The sequence below is a fragment of the Tinamus guttatus genome, unplaced genomic scaffold (genome assembly GCF_059628265.1).
Source record: "Tinamus guttatus ecotype Peru unplaced genomic scaffold, ASM5962826v1 Tinamus_guttatus_pri_ptg000194l, whole genome shotgun sequence".
Taxonomy (NCBI): Eukaryota; Metazoa; Chordata; class Aves; order Tinamiformes; family Tinamidae; genus Tinamus; species Tinamus guttatus.
This window is the reverse complement of record NW_028288728.1, coordinates 554,377-571,848: the sequence shown is the minus strand read 5'-3', so window position 1 is coordinate 571,848 and position 17,472 is coordinate 554,377. Positions and strand designations below refer to the sequence as shown.

The 17,472-nt window shown below is 45.2% G+C and overlaps 2 protein-coding genes across 2 annotated transcripts; one reads left to right on the top strand and one right to left on the bottom strand.

Moving 5' to 3' along the window:
• Positions 1 to 626: 626 nt before the first annotated feature.
• TMEM74B (transmembrane protein 74B) lies at positions 627 to 1,064 on the bottom strand. The gene has a single exon (XM_088523624.1). The coding sequence runs from the start codon at positions 1,062 to 1,064 to the stop codon at positions 627 to 629; it is 438 nt and encodes a 145-aa protein (XP_088379750.1).
• Positions 1,065 to 4,025: 2,961 nt separating this feature from the next.
• Positions 4,026 to 13,762, top strand: RAD21L1 (RAD21 cohesin complex component like 1). Its single transcript, XM_088523545.1, has 13 exons — positions 4,026 to 4,212; positions 5,217 to 5,346; positions 5,686 to 5,785; positions 6,104 to 6,210; positions 6,605 to 6,790; positions 7,388 to 7,489; positions 7,717 to 7,821; positions 8,831 to 9,060; positions 10,090 to 10,192; positions 10,928 to 11,067; positions 11,704 to 11,793; positions 12,416 to 12,493; positions 13,525 to 13,762. The coding sequence occupies exons 1-13, from the start codon at positions 4,069 to 4,071 to the stop codon at positions 13,711 to 13,713; spliced, it is 1,704 nt and encodes a 567-aa protein (XP_088379671.1). The 5' UTR covers positions 4,026 to 4,068; the 3' UTR covers positions 13,714 to 13,762.
• The last annotated feature ends 3,710 nt before the right edge of the window (positions 13,763 to 17,472 follow it).

Here is a 17,472-nt window from a genome sequence, read left to right as displayed (position 1 = left end):
CACCATAGCACCGACGGGGCTGAGGAGGGTGTTTGGGGGCACTGGTGGGAGCAGCGGTGTGGAAGCGTGTCCGGGCTCCGTTCCGCTCGCCAGAGCAGGGCTGGGCTGTGGGAGGTCCATCCCCGCGCTCCGCCGGGAGCTGGCAAAGCACCAATTCTACAGCACGCTGTTTTACAAGAAACTATTGCTTAAAAAGAAAGGTCACTGGCAGCAGAAATTAAAAGCTACATCCCAAAATGGAGCCACCAGCTACGTACGGCTGCTTGGAAGCTCGTGGGGCAGTGACAAGGAGCAGGGCCCGTGCTCCCCATCAGGGGATGTGCTGGGCCTCGGGAGGCAGTAACTGTCCATGGCACAGGAATCCCGCCTGGAAGACGACGTCGCTCGGCTGCTGGTGGGTCGGACTGTCGTCCAGGAGAGGATGAGCGGGGCCTCCGCAGGCTGCGTCGTCCCACTGTGCGCACGGGCAGGTCCCCGTCGGGAGAGGACGACGGGGTGTCCCAACGCGGCGCGGCCCCGGCGCGAGCGGAGCTGGAGCCCGTCCGGAAGGAGCCACGGCCGAGCAGGGTGTCCGAAGGCCGCGCGGACACGGCTGCGAGGGGGCGAGCGGCGGGGAGGCCGCAGGGCTACGAGCCCTGTCCGTCGGGGGCCGGCGGCGGGGGCGGCCCGAGCTGGCTCTCGAGCAGGGCCTGGTCGCCCTCCGAGAGGCGCCGCAGCCGCAGGCGCACGGAGCCGTAGGTGCCGCCGTGCGCGCGGGCGGCGCGGGCGCGGCGGCGGGCGGCGGCGGCGGCCAGCAGCAGGGCGGCGAGCAGCAGCCCGCCCAGGGCGAGCAGCGCCAGCCCGGCCACGGTGCAGCGGTCGAGGCGGGCGCGGAGCCGCGCGGCGCGCGCCTCCAGCCGCTCCATCTGCCGCGCGGGCACGGCCGGGTCGGGCCGCGCCGCCCGCGGAACGGCCCCCGCCAGCACCACGAGCGCCGCCCCGCTCAGCGCGCAGCCCAGCGCCAGCGCCAGCCCCGGGCCCGGCCCCAGCGCCAGCGCCGGCTCCGCCGCCCGCGGGGAAGCCATGCGCGAGCGGCCCGCGGCGGCTCCGCTGTCCCCCCGGAGCCGCGCCGAGCTGCCCCCCGCTGCCCGCCGCTCGCGCCGAGCCGCCGCCCCGCGCCACGTCCCCGCGCTGCTCCTACCCGGAGCCGCTCTTCCCTGCGCCGGGCCGGGGCCGCCCGGCGGCGGGAGGCGAGGGCAGCGCGGCGGGCGCCCCCGGGCGCGCACGGGCACACGCGGGCCGCGGGCGGCACGGGCGCGCGCGCACCTGCCCGCTCGCACCTGCCCGCACCCGCGCGCGCCGCTGCGGGGCTGCGCCCGGCTTGCACGCGCGCGCACGTGCGCGCGCGAGTGCGCGCACACACGCGCGTGCACCACGCGCCGTGCCCGGGGCGCATCGGGACCCTCCATGGGCGCGTTGGGTTGTGCTGGGAGAGGCAAACGGCAGCGCCAGGGGTCGGCGGGCGCAGGCTGCGGGCAGGGCTGGAGGGAGCCGGGGCGCTCATGGCCGCCGCTGCTCCGAGGCAGCGGGGCTGAGGCTCCCTCTTCTCGCCTCCTCGGTACTCCCGGCACCCCGCGGCCGAGCGGGCGCCCGCAGCCGGCACCGCTCAAGGTGGCGCGGAGGTCGCGGCGGGCTCGGCAAGGGGCAGCGGGTAAAGCCTCCGCGGCGAGGACGGCGACCGGAGTTTCTCCATCTAGCGCCGGGTAGACCCCCTTCCGCGGGGGGAGCAGCCGCCGTCCTCGCGCTGGACCCGCGGCGGGAGCGCGCGGCGCCCCTGCCCCGTTTGCCCTGAGTGCGGCGCTGCGGACCCCCAATCAGCCCCACACCGCGCCGGGTACCCCCTCCGCCAGCCCCGCACTGTGCTGGGTACCCCTCTCCGCCAGCCCAAGAGCCCTCTGAGCAGCCTCGCCAGCCCAGCACGACGCTCGACAGCTCCCCTCAGCGCCGCGGTAGGTACCCCCCTCTGGTCAGGGCCGCTGCCATTCCCTCAGCACTGCTGTAAGTACAGGCCACCTCTCAAACCACCCGAGGTACCCCCATCACCTCAGTGTGACACTAAGTACCCCCATTGCCTCAGCACTGCCCCAGGTACCCCTGTCACCTCAGTGCGGCGCTAAGTACCCCCATCGCCTCAGCGCTGCCCCAGGTACTCCCATCACCTGAACGCTACCCCAGGTACCCCCATCACCTCAGTGTAACACTAAGTACCCCCATCGCCTAAGCGCTGCCCCAGGTACCCCCGTCACCTCAGTGAGGCGCTAAGTACCCCCATCACCTCAGCACTGCCCCAGGTACCCCCATCGCCTCAGTGTGACGCTAAGTACCCCATCGCCTCAGCACTGCGCCAGATACCCCCGTCACCTCAGTGCGGCGCTAAGTACTCCCATTGCCTCAGCGCTGCCTCAGCTACCCCCATCACCTCAGTTCTGTGCCAGGTACACCCATAGCCTCAGCCTTGTCCTCGATAGCCCCATCACCTCAGCGCAGTGCCAACTACCGCTGTCACCTCAGTGTAGTGCCAAGTACCTCCAATATCTCAGCGCACCATTAGGTATCCCTCTCAGCGCACTACCAGGTACCCCCCACTACCTCACTGTAGTGTCAAGTACCCCCATCGCCTCAGCGCCTCACCAGATACCCCCATCACCTCAGCACAGCGTCATATACCTCCATTGCCTCAGTGTAGTGCCAAGGACTCCCATCACCTCAGCGCCTCACCAGGTGGCCCCATCTCCTCAGCATCTTGCCAGGTAACCCCAACACCTCAGCACAGCAGCAAGTACCCCCACTGCCCCAGCATAGTGCCAAGTACCGTCAGCTCACTGCCTCATCAGGTACCCCCAGCACGCTAGCCCCTCAGGAATGTGCCAAGTATACCCGTTGCCTCAGTGAAGTACTAAGTACCCCTATCACCTCAGTGCTGCACCAAGTAACCCCAACACCTTAGCACAGTGCCAAGTACCCCTGTTGCCTCAGTGTAGTGTCAAGCACCCTGTCTTCAGTGCCTCATCAAGTACGCCCGTCACCTCAGTGCAGCACCAAGCACTCCCACTGCTTCAGTGTAGTGCCAGCACTCCACCAGGTACCCCAAACACCTCAGCACAGCACCGGACACTCCTATTGCCTCTGTGTAGTGCCAAGTACAGTCATCTCAGCACCTCACCAGGTAGTTCCATCGCCTCGGTGCCACAGCAGGTATCCCCAATACCTCCGTGCAACACCAAGTACCCCCATTGCCTCAGTGTAGTGCCAAGTATCCACATTGCCTCCATGTCTCACCAGATACACTTAACACCTCAGCACAGCACCAGGCACCCCCAATACCTCAGGTACCCCCATTGCCTCAGTGTAGTGCCAAGTACCATCACCTCACTGCCTCATCAGGTACCCCCAACACCCGAGTGCCTCAGCACTGTGCCAGGTACACCCATTTCCTCAGTGCAACGCCAAGTACCCTCAACACCTCAGCACTGCACCAGGTACCCCCAGCACCTCAGCACAGTACCAGTTACCTCCATTGCCTCAGCGTAGTGCCAATACCATCACCTCAGCGCCTCACCAGGTACCTCCATCACCTCAGCACCACGCCAGACACCACCATTGCCTCAGTGTAGTGCCAAATACCATCACCTCAGCACCTCACCAGGTACCCCCATCACCTCAGCGCAGCACCAAGTACCCCCATTACCTCAGTGTAGTGCCAAACACCCACATCACCTCAGCACCTCACAAGGTACCCCCATCATCTCAGCGCAGTAAAAGATACCTCCATTGCCTCAGTGTGGTGCCAAGTACCATCACCTCAGCACCTCATCGAGTATCCCCAACACCTTAGCACCACGTGAGGTACCCCAAATACCTCAGCGCAGCCCCAAGCACTCCCTTTTCCCTCAGCGTTTCCTCGTCCCAGAAACACTGCCCATAAATACCCCTGCCTCTTCACCCTGTTTTCTGCCCCAGTGAAGAAGAAGGGCAAAGTCCCCAAGGACGTGACAGTGCAGGTGATCCGTGAGCATCCGTGTAACCATCATGTTCTACATGCACCTCTTCGTGAATAAGCGTGGGCCCCTGGCCAAAATATGGCTGGCTGCCCACTGGGAGAAGAAGCTCACCAAAGCCCATGTGTTTGAGTGCAATTTAGAGAGCACTGTTGAGAAGATCATCTCACCAAAGGTAGGTCAGCAAAGAGGAAGGTGCCCTCTGGTAGCTTCATGTGCAGAAGTCCATATTCTGTAGGGAACAAGTGTCTCAGAAAGACTGAAGAGTCAGCCACCTAACCAAAGCAAAAGGACTATGAAAATTACCTTCTAATTGTACCTGGAACATTTGAGGAGAATGTTTTTTGCTATTCTTAGGGTTAATTTGTAACCTATCATAACTATCCTTCCACTTTCAGTGGAATTCTTCCAGGTCCCCACCTGTAAGGAGATAAATATACAATTAAGTATATATTAATGCTTATGAAAGGCTGCGTATTAGCAGTCCTGGGGGCTGAAGTCCTCTGTATATCACTAATAAGGTGTGGCTCAGATAAGCACAGATGGGGCTGGTTGTTAAATATCCATGACTCAGTCAGTCCTTGACCCCTCTATTTTGATTGTATCCCCTGAAAGAGTAAAGAACATTTTGTACCATCACTAATTGATGAGTTAGAATACCCAAGGTTTTCTGTGGTACAAGCAGGTTCTTTTACGTGAAAATACCTGCTCAAGAGTTGGTGATCTTAATGTTATTGTCTGTCTTTTCTGGGTTATAAGTGCATTGTTAGAGTAATCTTGTTATTATTACTTAAAAGCATTTTCTGAAATGTAATCTAGCAAAACGCAATCTAGGACCACCTAGCAGTTTCTTGCTGCAGAAGATTTTGCATTATTAAATGAGTAGCTGTAGTTAAAATACCCTAAGTGGAAAATTCTAGAGTATGTGCAGCTGTTTTGCTCTGCAGCATGTGCTGTACTGCTGCAGTGAGTTGAGATGTTTTAGACAACGAGCAAGCAGCAACTTACGACTTACGCTTCAGTATGGTAATGTTTAGTAACAGAAATAACTGGAAGTTTCCAGCTCCATGCCAGTGTAATTTACCATAACTCTGTAGCTATTTTGCATAATATTTTCATTTTAATGTTTTTGTTATATAAATACTAACTCACAAACAATTAAAAAAAAAATCATTGAAGTTTGCAGTTGCTCTGCGCACCTCTGGACACTTACTCTTAGGAGTGGTACGAATCTACCACAGGAAGGCAAAGTACCTCTTGGCAGACTGTAGTGAAGCTTTGACAAAAATGAAGACAGCCTTTCGTCCAGGTGTGTATAAAGGTTTTTCCATCTGTGTCCTTTATAGCTCTTATCTTTAAATTTAATTTTGGACTTTTCTCCCGCATACACATTGTTGATCCCAGAGAAGCAGTTTTCAACAGCAGCTTACTATTCTGTATCTGTCTGTAAATAATACGTCTTCCAAAATATAGGTAAATTAATATTTTTAATTCCATTGTGGGGTCCTGTTGACTAAGTACCTAAGCTTTGTTTTTGTTATTTATAATTCCAGAGACCCTGACAGAGTTATAGCTTTACTATATGTACTTGGGAGAACATTACTTATTCTGTTGATGTTTATTTTGTTATGCTTTGTGTGGCTTTTAGGACTTGTTGACCTTCCAGTAGAGGACTTCGAGGCTGCGTATCAGTCCATTACATTACCTGAAGAATTTCATGATTTTGCAGCACCACTCCCTGAACTAAAGTAAATGCTTCCCTATATTTTATAGTTTATTTTGGCATTTTTGAAAGTACAAGATAGAGGAAATTCAAAGCAGTAAATTTTATCAATAAAATCTGAAATGGTTTGAATTCTAATAGCTTTGAGAGGCAGTGCTTTCTCCACAGAAGTTAGGATCAGCTGGGGTACTTTCAATGCCATATAAAATTGTAGTTGTCTTTTTGGTTTTTTTTGGCAATAAAACATCAGGTTTGAAAACTTTCTGGAAACAAGGTTTTCACATTCCAGCTAAATGGCCAATAAGTTTCAGTTCATGTTATATTTTGTGATTTTTTTTATTAGTGCCATTGATGTTGCTGAACATTTTACCTTGAATCAGAGGAGAGCTGAAGACATCACACTTACAGAGGATTATGAAAGCAATATACTTCTCTGTGATAGAAACTTTGGTGAGAGAAGTTGAGAAATTAGGAATATTTCATAAGGAGAAGTGTGTTTTATACAATTTTTTGTACAATCTGGGTCATATCCACGCATGAAAAAGATGTTATTAAAAATGAATTTGTTTCATGTTTGTGTTGATTGGCCTATCATATAGTCTCATATGTATATTTTTGTGTCCAGTACTCTGCCGAAGCAATGTAATGGGATATGAGAGAATAAGAATCAAACTCATCATTTGCTGTTTTTTTAACTGAATTAGTTGAAATTGTCCATTGTAGTATTTGCTATGTGCAAGATCTTACAACAATTCCTATTTTTTTTATGAGATAGGAAATGGATAAATAAATATTTCACATGCATTCATATAGATGAATCATCAGAAATTCTGTATGTATTCAGGTGAGGAACCAGAAACACTAAGAAAACAAAGTTTCTTTGATGGCAGCATATTAATGAGCAGCAATAGTGTCTTAGCTGACCACACCTTGGCAAGTCTGAACGGAGACAAGTCTGCGCTGTGTGAAGACACTTACTGCTTCGAGCACGACTGCTTTGGAGATGAGGAGACTGCTGGAGATATGATTGGTAGGGCTTAGCACAAATCAACAGAAATAAATCTTTCCAAATATTTGTATTTTTACAGGAAAACAAACAGACATGAAATGGACTGTTTTCAAACCCAAGTTTTCTCTTTTTTTTGAAGTTTTTCACTATTTTTCACTAAATCTCTGTTCATTTAGGCATTCTCAGCTGAAACAGAATTAAAGGACCAATTTCAGTTGTACAGAATAAAATGCATTCAATTTATATTTAATACTTAATTTATATTTTCAAGGGTGATATACTACAGCAGTTTTATTCCTACTAGAATAACAAAGGCCACTGAGTGTACATTTTTATGGTTTAGAATATTTACATAAACCTTTGTAGACTTTTATCTTTGAAAGCGTATCAATGATTACACTTTTCAAGGAAAAGATAGAAAACTGAATTAAGACTAATGCTCCTCTTTTCATATTAAGATAGTTGTAATATTGCCGCACAGCAGTATAAACTTTTATAAACTGTATGAAGTTTTTTTTTTTTGCACAAAAGTTATATTTAAGTAGTAATATAAGGCTGTATCAGGTTATTTCATGACTCTAACTTGGAATGAATAAAAATACACATTTTATTTTTGAGAAATTCTATTAAGGGATGAGAAAAATAGCCAAATCAAGGACATTCTTGATATGGAGGAAGAACTTCCTTTGTCACAAGATCTTCCAGGGAACAGCACAGCTGGTGAGTTTGTTGTTATTTTGAACTTTATCTAGCACTATTTCTGACTCCACTTTTCAGCTACAAATGTCATTTTGTTAGTTCATAAAGGTGGTCTGGTCATACTTTCAATTGGTATTGACAAAATAAGTTGTTAACATGCCAATCTTGTATATTGTAAGGTAGAGAAATTCTTTCATGTTATATATATACATTTAATTTGGGTTATTTGCTACGTTTTCTTATGGCAGATTCCAATGGTGCAGATACCATGATTCAAGAAAATCATCTAATGAATGAAACAGCACTTCTGTCTAAAGAAGAAGGATTTGTGCTTGAGCCCATTGATGATACAGGTCAGAACCAGACCAGTTTCTTGCTAACAGTGTGCAGTATGAGATTTACTTTACATACTTTCTATTACTGAAGATGTTTGCTTCACAGAATATTCTCATTTTACATTAATCTGCTGCTTCTGTCAGAGTTCTCTTTGCTGATAATAATTATACAAAAGCAATACCAGGCTATTCCTCTCATCTGCACAAATCTTACTCTTACAAACACCAAGATAAGTTTTGCTCCTCTACAGTCCTGTATCAGTGCAAACCCAGCGTACACATGGGTGTTACTGAACTTCTAACTGAAGAACCTTCATTGCTAGTGATACATCAGCATTTCTGAACTGTCAAAATAATATTCAAGTAGTTATGGATATATAACTATTGGTTCCTTGGTTTACTATGTGATCACCGACGGATTAAAGTGGCAAATACAGATATGAATCATGAGATAATGAAGGTTGTTGGGTATGCTGATAATTGTTAGAACAATGAACTTACTGATGGATTAAAAACAGTGTACACAAACCTGCTGACATATCATGTGTTCTTGTTAAATCACCACATTGCTGCTGCTTCAGTAAAATACTCATACATCTTCCTTAATTAGAAATATGTGGAAGAGTAGACATTACAAAAATTTTTGTTGGAATGGTCTATGCATTGCAGTTTAATTCTCAAGTCTGTGCTGTATTTTAAGAGGTCAGCACTCTGTCCACTCGTTTCACAATGCTTTATTCATGCTTAAGCTGTGGGTGCCCTGGGCCTCATTTGTGTATATTCATAATGCAATAGCTGTTGAAAAAAGCCCTGTCCAGATCGGAACTAGGAGGCACGAACACCTCATGTTGCGTTTTTGATATTGTAATGACAAAGAGTAAATATATGAGGGTAAGGAATAATTAAATACATTTCTTAGAGATTATTTTTCCCACTATTTATTTCCTCTGGTGCTGAATTACATTATAGAGAGATAGCTGCCAGTGAAGAAGGTCAATACCATTTTTAAAATACTTCCTCTACTTAGTGATCACTCCGAGGAAAAAAAATAAGAGAAAAAGGAAATTGCTTGTGGATGCAGACAAGGAGCTCAGCTGCCAGACTATATACAACCAGCTTAACAACTGTGTGGGCACTCTCACTACGCTGGACCTTGCGCCCCCAACCAAGAAAACAATGATGTGGAGGGAGTCAGGGGGAGTGGATGTTCTCCTGTGCCAAGCTGCACAACCTTTGATTCATGCTGAGCTGCAAAAGGTAAGGATTTATTCCTTGTAGCTTTTTATGCCACCGTGTTTCTGTGCACATCTAGGGGGTCTGTTGCACATTTAGGCTCTGATTGTAAGAGATTTTGCAGAGTGGGTTACATGCGAATTCTTGGGAAACTGCAGAGTGGCAGTAAAGTCTTGTTTTGCATTACAGCTCAGGGGATATCTGGTGCTTGTAAGTGGATTCATAATTAATTGCTTCAGCAAGAAGGCCTCATGTGGAACTGCGATCCTTAATTTCCAGCACTCCACTCTCTAGAATGGCAGAAATGAGCAAAAAAAAAAAACCAAAAAACCACACACAAACTTGACAATACGTGATTAATTTCATATATTGGCATCTGATTGTACATTAATACATTTTTTTTTCTGATTTCTGTCAATTTTTTACTTTCTTTTTGTTTGTTTTCTTTCTGCTCTGTAGTCAATATTGTACCTTTTTTTCTTGCACATTACTTTAAAGATACTTTATCATTTACTTTAAAGTTACATAAGGCTTAAGCGTTATTGTTGTATGATTAATGATTTTGAAAAGAAGGCATATCAAATTGTTTTTTACTTTCCTAATGGAAGACTAAGCTCCCAGCTCAGCTGAAGTCAAGGGACTTTGCCTCTCAGAGAGCCGAAATGCTCTTGATCTATCATTTTGACTGGAGGCATCGTCCAGGCCCCCCTTTCTTTTACAGTTTGGTCCCGGCTGTTCTTCTCTCAGGAAAAACACATTTTTTCATGGGAATGTGGTCTATCAAATCCTCTCATGTCCCTACATGCTATTTGACAGATCATTCAAAGAAGCTGTAAGTCTGTTTCTCATGATGAGGTAAAGAAGAGATCCACATGTGTACAAGGTGATACAGAAAGCAACAGAGAAAACTTTCACGGGCAGTCTTGCCTTAGTTGCACTGTGTTTCTTTGGCTGTGTGGCTTTTCTGAGAGCCAGGACGCAGGGTTTCCACACGAACAGCCCTCCACGGTCACCAGAATAATAATCATCATCATAATAAATGATTGTTTTCAGTTGTTTGCGAACTGCTTCAAGTATCACAGAATTAAGATGGGAAGAAATGGGATACAGGTGGAATCTGAAATGGAAGAAACAAGAAAAGGACAAGATACAGAAGGTAACATTTTAATTCATTAATTATCTAGCTATTAGGAGATATTTAGAATCTACTTTATGTAATATTTGAGACACACACCGTGGGTACAGTAGTCTACAAAGCAAGGCCTAAAAGTTCTAAATGTTAAGAAAATTGGCTCCATTAAATATAAACAGAAAATAGGTTTTGTTTTTATAAGTACTTTACTGTTCTTTTGCTCCTTGCATCACACAGGGCAAGATTTTCTCTCTTTTATGTCATAGGGAGGTATTTGGGGGTTTTCCTTTTGTTTCTCCCATTGATTCCCAAAGTAGAGGTTTGTTAAAAACAGGCTTCCCATTTATCCTGAAATTATTCAAACCATTCTCCAAATGCAGGTAAATAATTTCTATTACTACTATGAAGATCATGTTTTGGTTAATATGAAACAAGAAGAAAAAATGTTCTATTTTAGAAGTTCTCTAAGGTGATTTACCACTTTTACTCTTTATTTAGCCAGGAAAATTATCTGTGTGACTAGCTCAGAAGTTAGTCAGTGAAACCACCTCCTACAAGCCTGTAAAGGTCAACTTTCAAAGGAAAAGATCTCTTGAAAGGTTCTCCTTCCCTAGTCCTGCTGGGGATGATGTTTATTCCACTTAGCAGCCACCTTGAGTTTTCTAGACCGAGGTCCGAGTTTGTTTTTCAAAGTTTTTTTAAGGATAGAGGTTAACCATAATTTCCTCTCAAACCTTGTTTGTTTTTTTGTTAATACAGAGATGCTGATTACAGAAGAGCCAAGTTACCTGCAGGAGTCAGCTCATTCAGACACTGAGAAAAAAATTAGAAATGATTCGTTTATGTTGACATCAGAGAATAGCAGAAATGCAATTGATAATAATCTGGATGAAACTATAGTGAGCAGTTTCCATAAATTTTAGAGAACTACTAAATACATTTACCGGTATCATTTTGTATTAAGGTTCCATTTGTAACAAGCTAAGAAATTATTAACATATATTTGAAAAGCATGTTACAGAGAGCTGATAAAGCGTGAAGCAGCTTGTGTCATGAAAGTTTTTGTTTATACACACTATGGGGGACTCTCACAGAAAATTATTGATTAAAATGTCTATTAATCTCTTATTAATATCTTATAAACAATTTCTAAGTGGAGCCTCAATATAAAATATAGCTACCAAGAAGGTAAATACTACCATCTTTATAAAAGCATTGTTTTTTCCTTTTGTGTCTCAAACTGAGGAAATACTCTAGCAATAATTAATTATCTATTTCCGCTCTCTTTATTTAGACTATTTTTAAAGGGAGATTCTTTAGAGAACACCAGGCTCTTCAGGTTGAAAAGGAATGAAAAAAAAAAAGACTTAATAGTATAAAATGCAGGATCTGTACTTAAATTGAACTGAATGGAAATATCAGCTCTTAACTAATTTTGAAATACATCCATTAAAATAAATCTTTGGAGCAGAGTTATATAAATGAGGATGAGACTGTATGTATGACTGCTAATGCCACCCTTCCTACCCTAGCAGCAGGACAGAAGTGCCTGGTCTGAGAGCTCCTCTTTGGTGAACACCTCCCTGGGACAAGAAGCTGAAACGAAGCAAGCTGAGATAACAAACGTATGTGTCCTAGAGACTGGCAATTTAACCTCGCAGCATAACAGCATTCCTTCACAGAAATATTTAAAACACAAAAGTGATAACGTCATGAACTTATTGTGAATTTCAATGTATTAATTCACATACTCTTTACTGTATAACTTGCCAACCAAAAGCAGTCATAGCTGGGATTCCACTGTTACAGGTTATAGAGACAGTGAGGAAAACAGTTCCCTATTTAGATACTCTGCTTCCATGCAAAAGGAAAGCGTTTCTAAACTTAGTAGTTAGGAGAAAACCAAAAAATTTCAGCAATCCCAGTCACACACAGGAGTGTCTTACTGGGAAGCTGTTTTCATAAGGCTCAAACGGACCATTTTTGTACTAGAAGACATATCATTGCACTTGATCTGCCTCTCTTTTTGCAGAGGGAAGGACCTAGTTAACACAATTTTTCTCTCAGTTCCTCAAAGTCTGTGGTAAGCGTAGAGGTGTCAAAAGCCCCAGATAGCTATATATAGGGTATCAAAATGTCTAGCTCCAGTTGGATTTTCAATGAAGCTAGAACACTTGTCCTTTTTTATCATCTTCGTGTATGACTTTTTATACATCTATTTAACATTCTGCTATATTTCCTATCAAGCAGCTAATAAGGAGTAATAAAGACAGTGAAGAAAGAAGGTGGAGCAAAAGAACTCTTCAATTATTAAAAACTTTACAGGTATCAATATTGAATATTGTAAACAGATGCCAAAAATAGGTATTGATATTGGCTGGACCATGTCAGAAAAACGTCCTGCTTATTTGTACAGTTTACCATACTACTGCTTTTCAAATGCTATGTATAATTGCCTTTTGCTGAGCATTTATATAGGCATGTTTATATTGCATGTCATATGCACAGATTTGAAACAGGCTTATGCTGGAGCCAGCACAGCTTGTCGTGATGCTGGATATCTAAATGCTTGACCCTATCCAGACATTCCTGTTCCCTCCTGTTGGTCAGTGCTGAGCATTGTGCAGGTTTAGCATTGGTCTGGCTGGGGGAAAAAAGGGAAAAAAAAAAGCCAAAAAAATGCTTTCACCCAGGGTGGTTCTCTGATCTAATGTACCTCATGGCTGAACAAGTGATGGAGGAAGGAAAATATGGAAATCAGAACACGGAGATGGGAACATTTGGGCTGGAACTTCTGCCAAAGCAAAGTACACCAGACTTTGCTCTCAGCCTAGCTTTTCCCTAGTGTTGGAGGCTGACTTTGCAACCTTCTTTTAGTTATTTTATATTAACTCTTTTAAAAGGTTGCCTGTATAACCCATAAATAAATACTTACATTTATGTGTAGCTCTTTAGAAACAAACAACAACAATAATTATTTAGCTCTGAATTAATTTGTGTGTGATACCCTGTTCTTTGAATAGAAAATATCAGCTGTATGCAATGATTTTTATTGCTTTGAATCATGAAAATCATTACAGATACGCTTCATTGTATGCCTCAGTACAGTTTCACTGAATTCTGGCAAATTGCAGGCATGCAATTTTTTGTAGCATACGTAGGTGGTAGCAATATTATGGCAATAAAATGTTAAGAGCCACTATATAAATGTAAATGCCAGGATGAGATGCTGTTCAAGGCCTTCAACCAGAAAATGTTAGCTCTGAGCAGAAGTGCTCTTCAGTTCAAAGTTGACAGAATTTGGTTTTATTGGCAGTTAAGCTGACCTAACTGATTTTGATTTTTCTCTTACACAGCGCATGAACAAATCAGGAGTGAATTCCTTCAGTTTACTGAAGCTTTGCCAGAAAAACAACCGGAAAGAAGCTGCAGACAAGTTCTACATCTTCCTTGTTCTGAAGAAACACTTGGTTATTGAGCTTACTCAAAGTGCTCCCTTTGCTGACATTACAGCAACTGTAGGCCCAATGTTCAATGCTCTCTGAAATCATGTAATATCCAGATAAGCTAATTAAAAATCTTTATTTTTCAGAAAATTCTGTTCCTGAAAACAAGTGCAAGTCTTGCTAAACCATGATGCACTAAGCAGAACTCTCCTTGATTTGTCTGTCCCCTCAGGACTGCAAAGTAACTAAACCTGTGCAGATGTGCTGCTTCAGTACTGGTTAGCAAGGTGTTCCTTATTATGTTGATTTTTAAAATATTTGTTTATATAATGAATGGTTAAATATTCTGTTAATTAATGATAGTCAGAAACAGATATTCCACACAAGATTTCCATTGTTAAGGTTCCTATGAAAGTTCTTTAAAATCTTTCTTAAAATCCAATTTTGAAGATCGTTTAAAAAACAATCTCCATTATTATTATTATTTTAATAAAAGATCCATAAAGGGGTTATGAACAATTTCACAGCATTGTTGGATAATACTGAAGCTTTTGTTAGAGATCTCAGGCTGTGCAAACACAACAAATATTGATGTTTAATGGTCTATGCAGTCCTTTCACCTAATGCAGATACCCAACTCAAACATGTTTCTAAAACCTCATGACATTTATTGGAAGCCACATGTAACTGAAGGGCTTGTATGTGTTAATTATCTAACACAACCAGTAAAGCAAACCCTGTTAAGCTGTCTTTAAAGCTGCATTTAAAAAAATCTTTTTTCTTTACAAGAATGTGCAGCATTTCATATTTTAAGGTCTAGAGAGCTATCATCTCCAGGATTATTTTTGTATTTTAAAGCACAGACAAGTTTTGCTAGCCTTGTCAGGGTGGCACGTCATTCCAGAAAAAATACTAACCTTGGCCATTTTAGATTGCATGGAGCATGTTTGCTTAAAAATTACTTTTTTTATTTATGTGTAAGCCTATTTACATGAAGATATTAGTTCTTTGCATTTTTACTTATTTTAAAGGAAATTTTAAGGCTTATATTTACATGTTGTAAAGTTAATAATGTTCATATAGGAGAAAGCAGTTACAATAAAGTTGCTAAATACAGGCCAGTTGTGTACCTTAAGTACCTTAGCAAAATATGACTGTGCTTTGAACATGTTGGCATACCTTAATATTAAATCAATAGAAAACAAAAAATGTCTCTGGAGCTCTTTGGTGTTTGCTCTGAAGGACCAAAATTGGAAGCTGTCTATTGTAGCTTGGGTTTGATGTTTTAGAGTCAGAGTTTTCTCTGATTTTCCCTAAAATTTCAAAGGCTGGAGAACATTGTCACGCACTCTAACTTTCCAGATGTTGGGTGGTTTTAGTCATGCTCCGAGTCTCTGGTCCTGCTAAAATACGCTGTTCCCCTGTGTCACACACAACACCATTCCCTTGCAGAGGGTGCAGAGCACTGAGGAACCCCTATTTCTGCTTTCCAGGAGTCTCTTCAGCTTTCAGAGCTCTTTGTGCTGGGTGGAGGGTGGTGTTTGGGGTTTTTCTGGTTGGCTGACTGCAGGATTTTATTTCAGTTTGTTTTTCTTTTTTAAAAATCCTTCCGTGTAAGAATATCTGATAAAAGAGGTGATAAGAAACCTTTGCCATGGTAAAATGTGTCTGCCACTGTGTTTGCTTTTTCTGGGCACAGGGGAGGAAAAAGGGATCCTCTTTGGTAAAACGCTGAGACCTTTTCTTCTCTGTGACAGAATCTGCATTTTCCTTGTCTGCCAGGAGCAGAAATCTCTCCAACCTCCCCCAGCCCGAGACTGTAATTAAGAAGGGCCGGTTTCTTCATTGCCTTGAGGTTCATTTAAGAGTCTGAGTATCCCTCTGTGATGAAGAAAGGGTTCGATTTTCCCCATCTGGAGTCATCCTGGGAGCAGGGCAAAGACTTCTCCTTCATTTCCAATGCCTGCCGGAGCATGCCATGTCCATGGAGGATCCCATTGCTCCTGCACGAACCAGGGAGCACAGGGATGCAGCGCTGTGGGAACGGAGCCGTCGGCTGCAGTACAAAATTGCGAGAAGCCCCGTGTAAGATTTTGAGAATTTGAGGGATATTACGACCTTGTGCAAAAGGTGAGGTTTCCCCCCTTGCCTAAAGTTCCCTTCAGGATAAGTTTACCTGTGGGAATAGAATGGTTGTGGACTCTCTTATTGCTTATTTATGAATATCCTTTGCACTATGTTAAAAAATAGAGAAAAATAACAATTTCTCCTGTATCTGGAAAAACTCTTGTGGTGGTGCCTTCATTCCTCCACGTGGAGGAGGAGGAACAGGCGAGGGGCAGTCGAGGACTGGGAACACAGGCCTGAGGCAATACGGACATACAAAAAGCGGCACGAGAGACTGGGAAGGAAACAAAGCAAAGAGCAAGACGGGTGGAGGAGAAGGCAGCCCCATTCCCCCATGAGGTTCAAGAAATGCTTGTGCACCTCGTGCAGCAACGTTACTTCCCGCTGCCAGCCCTGCTGCAGTGGCAGGAGCAGCAGCGGTGGCGGCTGGAAACTCAGTCGTTTTCTTTTCGGGGGTGAAGTGTAAACGCCTTCGTCACCAGAAAATGCAGAAATGAGAAGAGGCTGGAGGAAGGCGGGAGAAAAACTGGAAGGCGCAAGAGACAAATTGGCAGGATCTTCACACAGGGAAGATCTGTATATTGGAACAAACGAGGTGAAAATCTTGCAGGAAATGAAACTGGGGGAAAGAATAGAGGGTGTTTACGGACTAGAGTTCTGAAATAGCTGGCTGGCTGGTATAAATAGAGTTTGCAAAGGCAAAGGAAACATAACACTCCCTTACCAGCCAAATCTGCATACTTGCTGCACATATTTACACGTGGGTTTTGTTTTTCATCTAGACCAGAGCTGCTCAGATGCCGGAGCCTGATCCAGACCCCGCGGAGGAGCAAGGTCTGCCCTGCCCCGGGGAACACACGTTCCCTCCTGGCAGTTACGTGGGTACCCATTAGCTGCCCCGTGCACACGGGTGACAGCCACGTACACGTATGGACGTGTAGGCACCGTGTCCAGGTGTTTGCATTGGAAATAACACAGAAGAGGGAAATTAAACAGCTATAGGAGGAGCATCCCACCACCACCTCACCAGCAGCTGGCACAAAATGAGGCTTATCTGGGGCAAAGATTTGTCACATAAATAAATAAATAAATAATATCGATTATTGTATTATATAATAAAATAAATAAATATATTGTTTATTATGTAGAAATATAGTATTTAGTATTTTGCATACTACATAATTATGTAATATCTGCTTGCATAACAATATTTTATATAATATTTGCAAGTGTATCCTATTAAATCTAAACCCGTATGTTTTTATGTTCGAACACAGCTGTATTAATAAACATTTATTGATTCGTTTCTCGGGGGAGGTGCCGCCCTCCCGGGGCTCCCTGGGGGTCGCCCCTCGGCCCGGAGCCCCCCGCGGCCGCGGAGGGCGCGCGAGCGGCGGTTGCCATGGAAACTGAGGAGTTGCGCCGTCCCTTTAAGAGCGCAAATTGCGCAGCTGCCGGGCTCATCCCGCCCTCCCTCCCGCCCCGCATCCTCCCTCCCCATCCCCATCCTTCCCGCATCGCCGCTGCGCGGAGCCGCCCGCAGCCCCATGGAGGCCGGCGCAGGTGCGGAGCGGGGGGCACTCGGGGGGTCGCGGAGCGGGGGCGGGGGGTGGTCGCGGTGTCGCCCGCGCATCCCGCGCTCAGCGCCGCTCTCTGCCCTCCCCGCAGGTCGCTGAGGCCGCCGGAGCCCGCGGGCCCCGCGCAGGTGAGCGGGGCGCTGCGCGGGGGGAA

Bases quoted from the DNA above. Each gene is read 5' to 3' on its own strand.
- TMEM74B (XM_088523624.1), bottom strand. From the start codon at position 1,064: ATGGCTTCCCCGCGGGCGGCGGAGCCGGCGCTGGCGCTGGGGCCGGGC.
- RAD21L1 (XM_088523545.1), top strand. From the start codon at position 4,069: ATGTTCTACATGCACCTCTTCGTGAATAAGCGTGGGCCCCTGGCCAAA. The intron at 6,791-7,387 runs GTAGGGCTTAGC...TTTATTTTTGAG, and splicing joins GACTGCTGGAGATATGATTG to AAATTCTATTAAGGGATGAG. The intron at 9,061-10,089 runs GTAAGGATTTAT...GATTGTTTTCAG, and splicing joins TTCATGCTGAGCTGCAAAAG to TTGTTTGCGAACTGCTTCAA.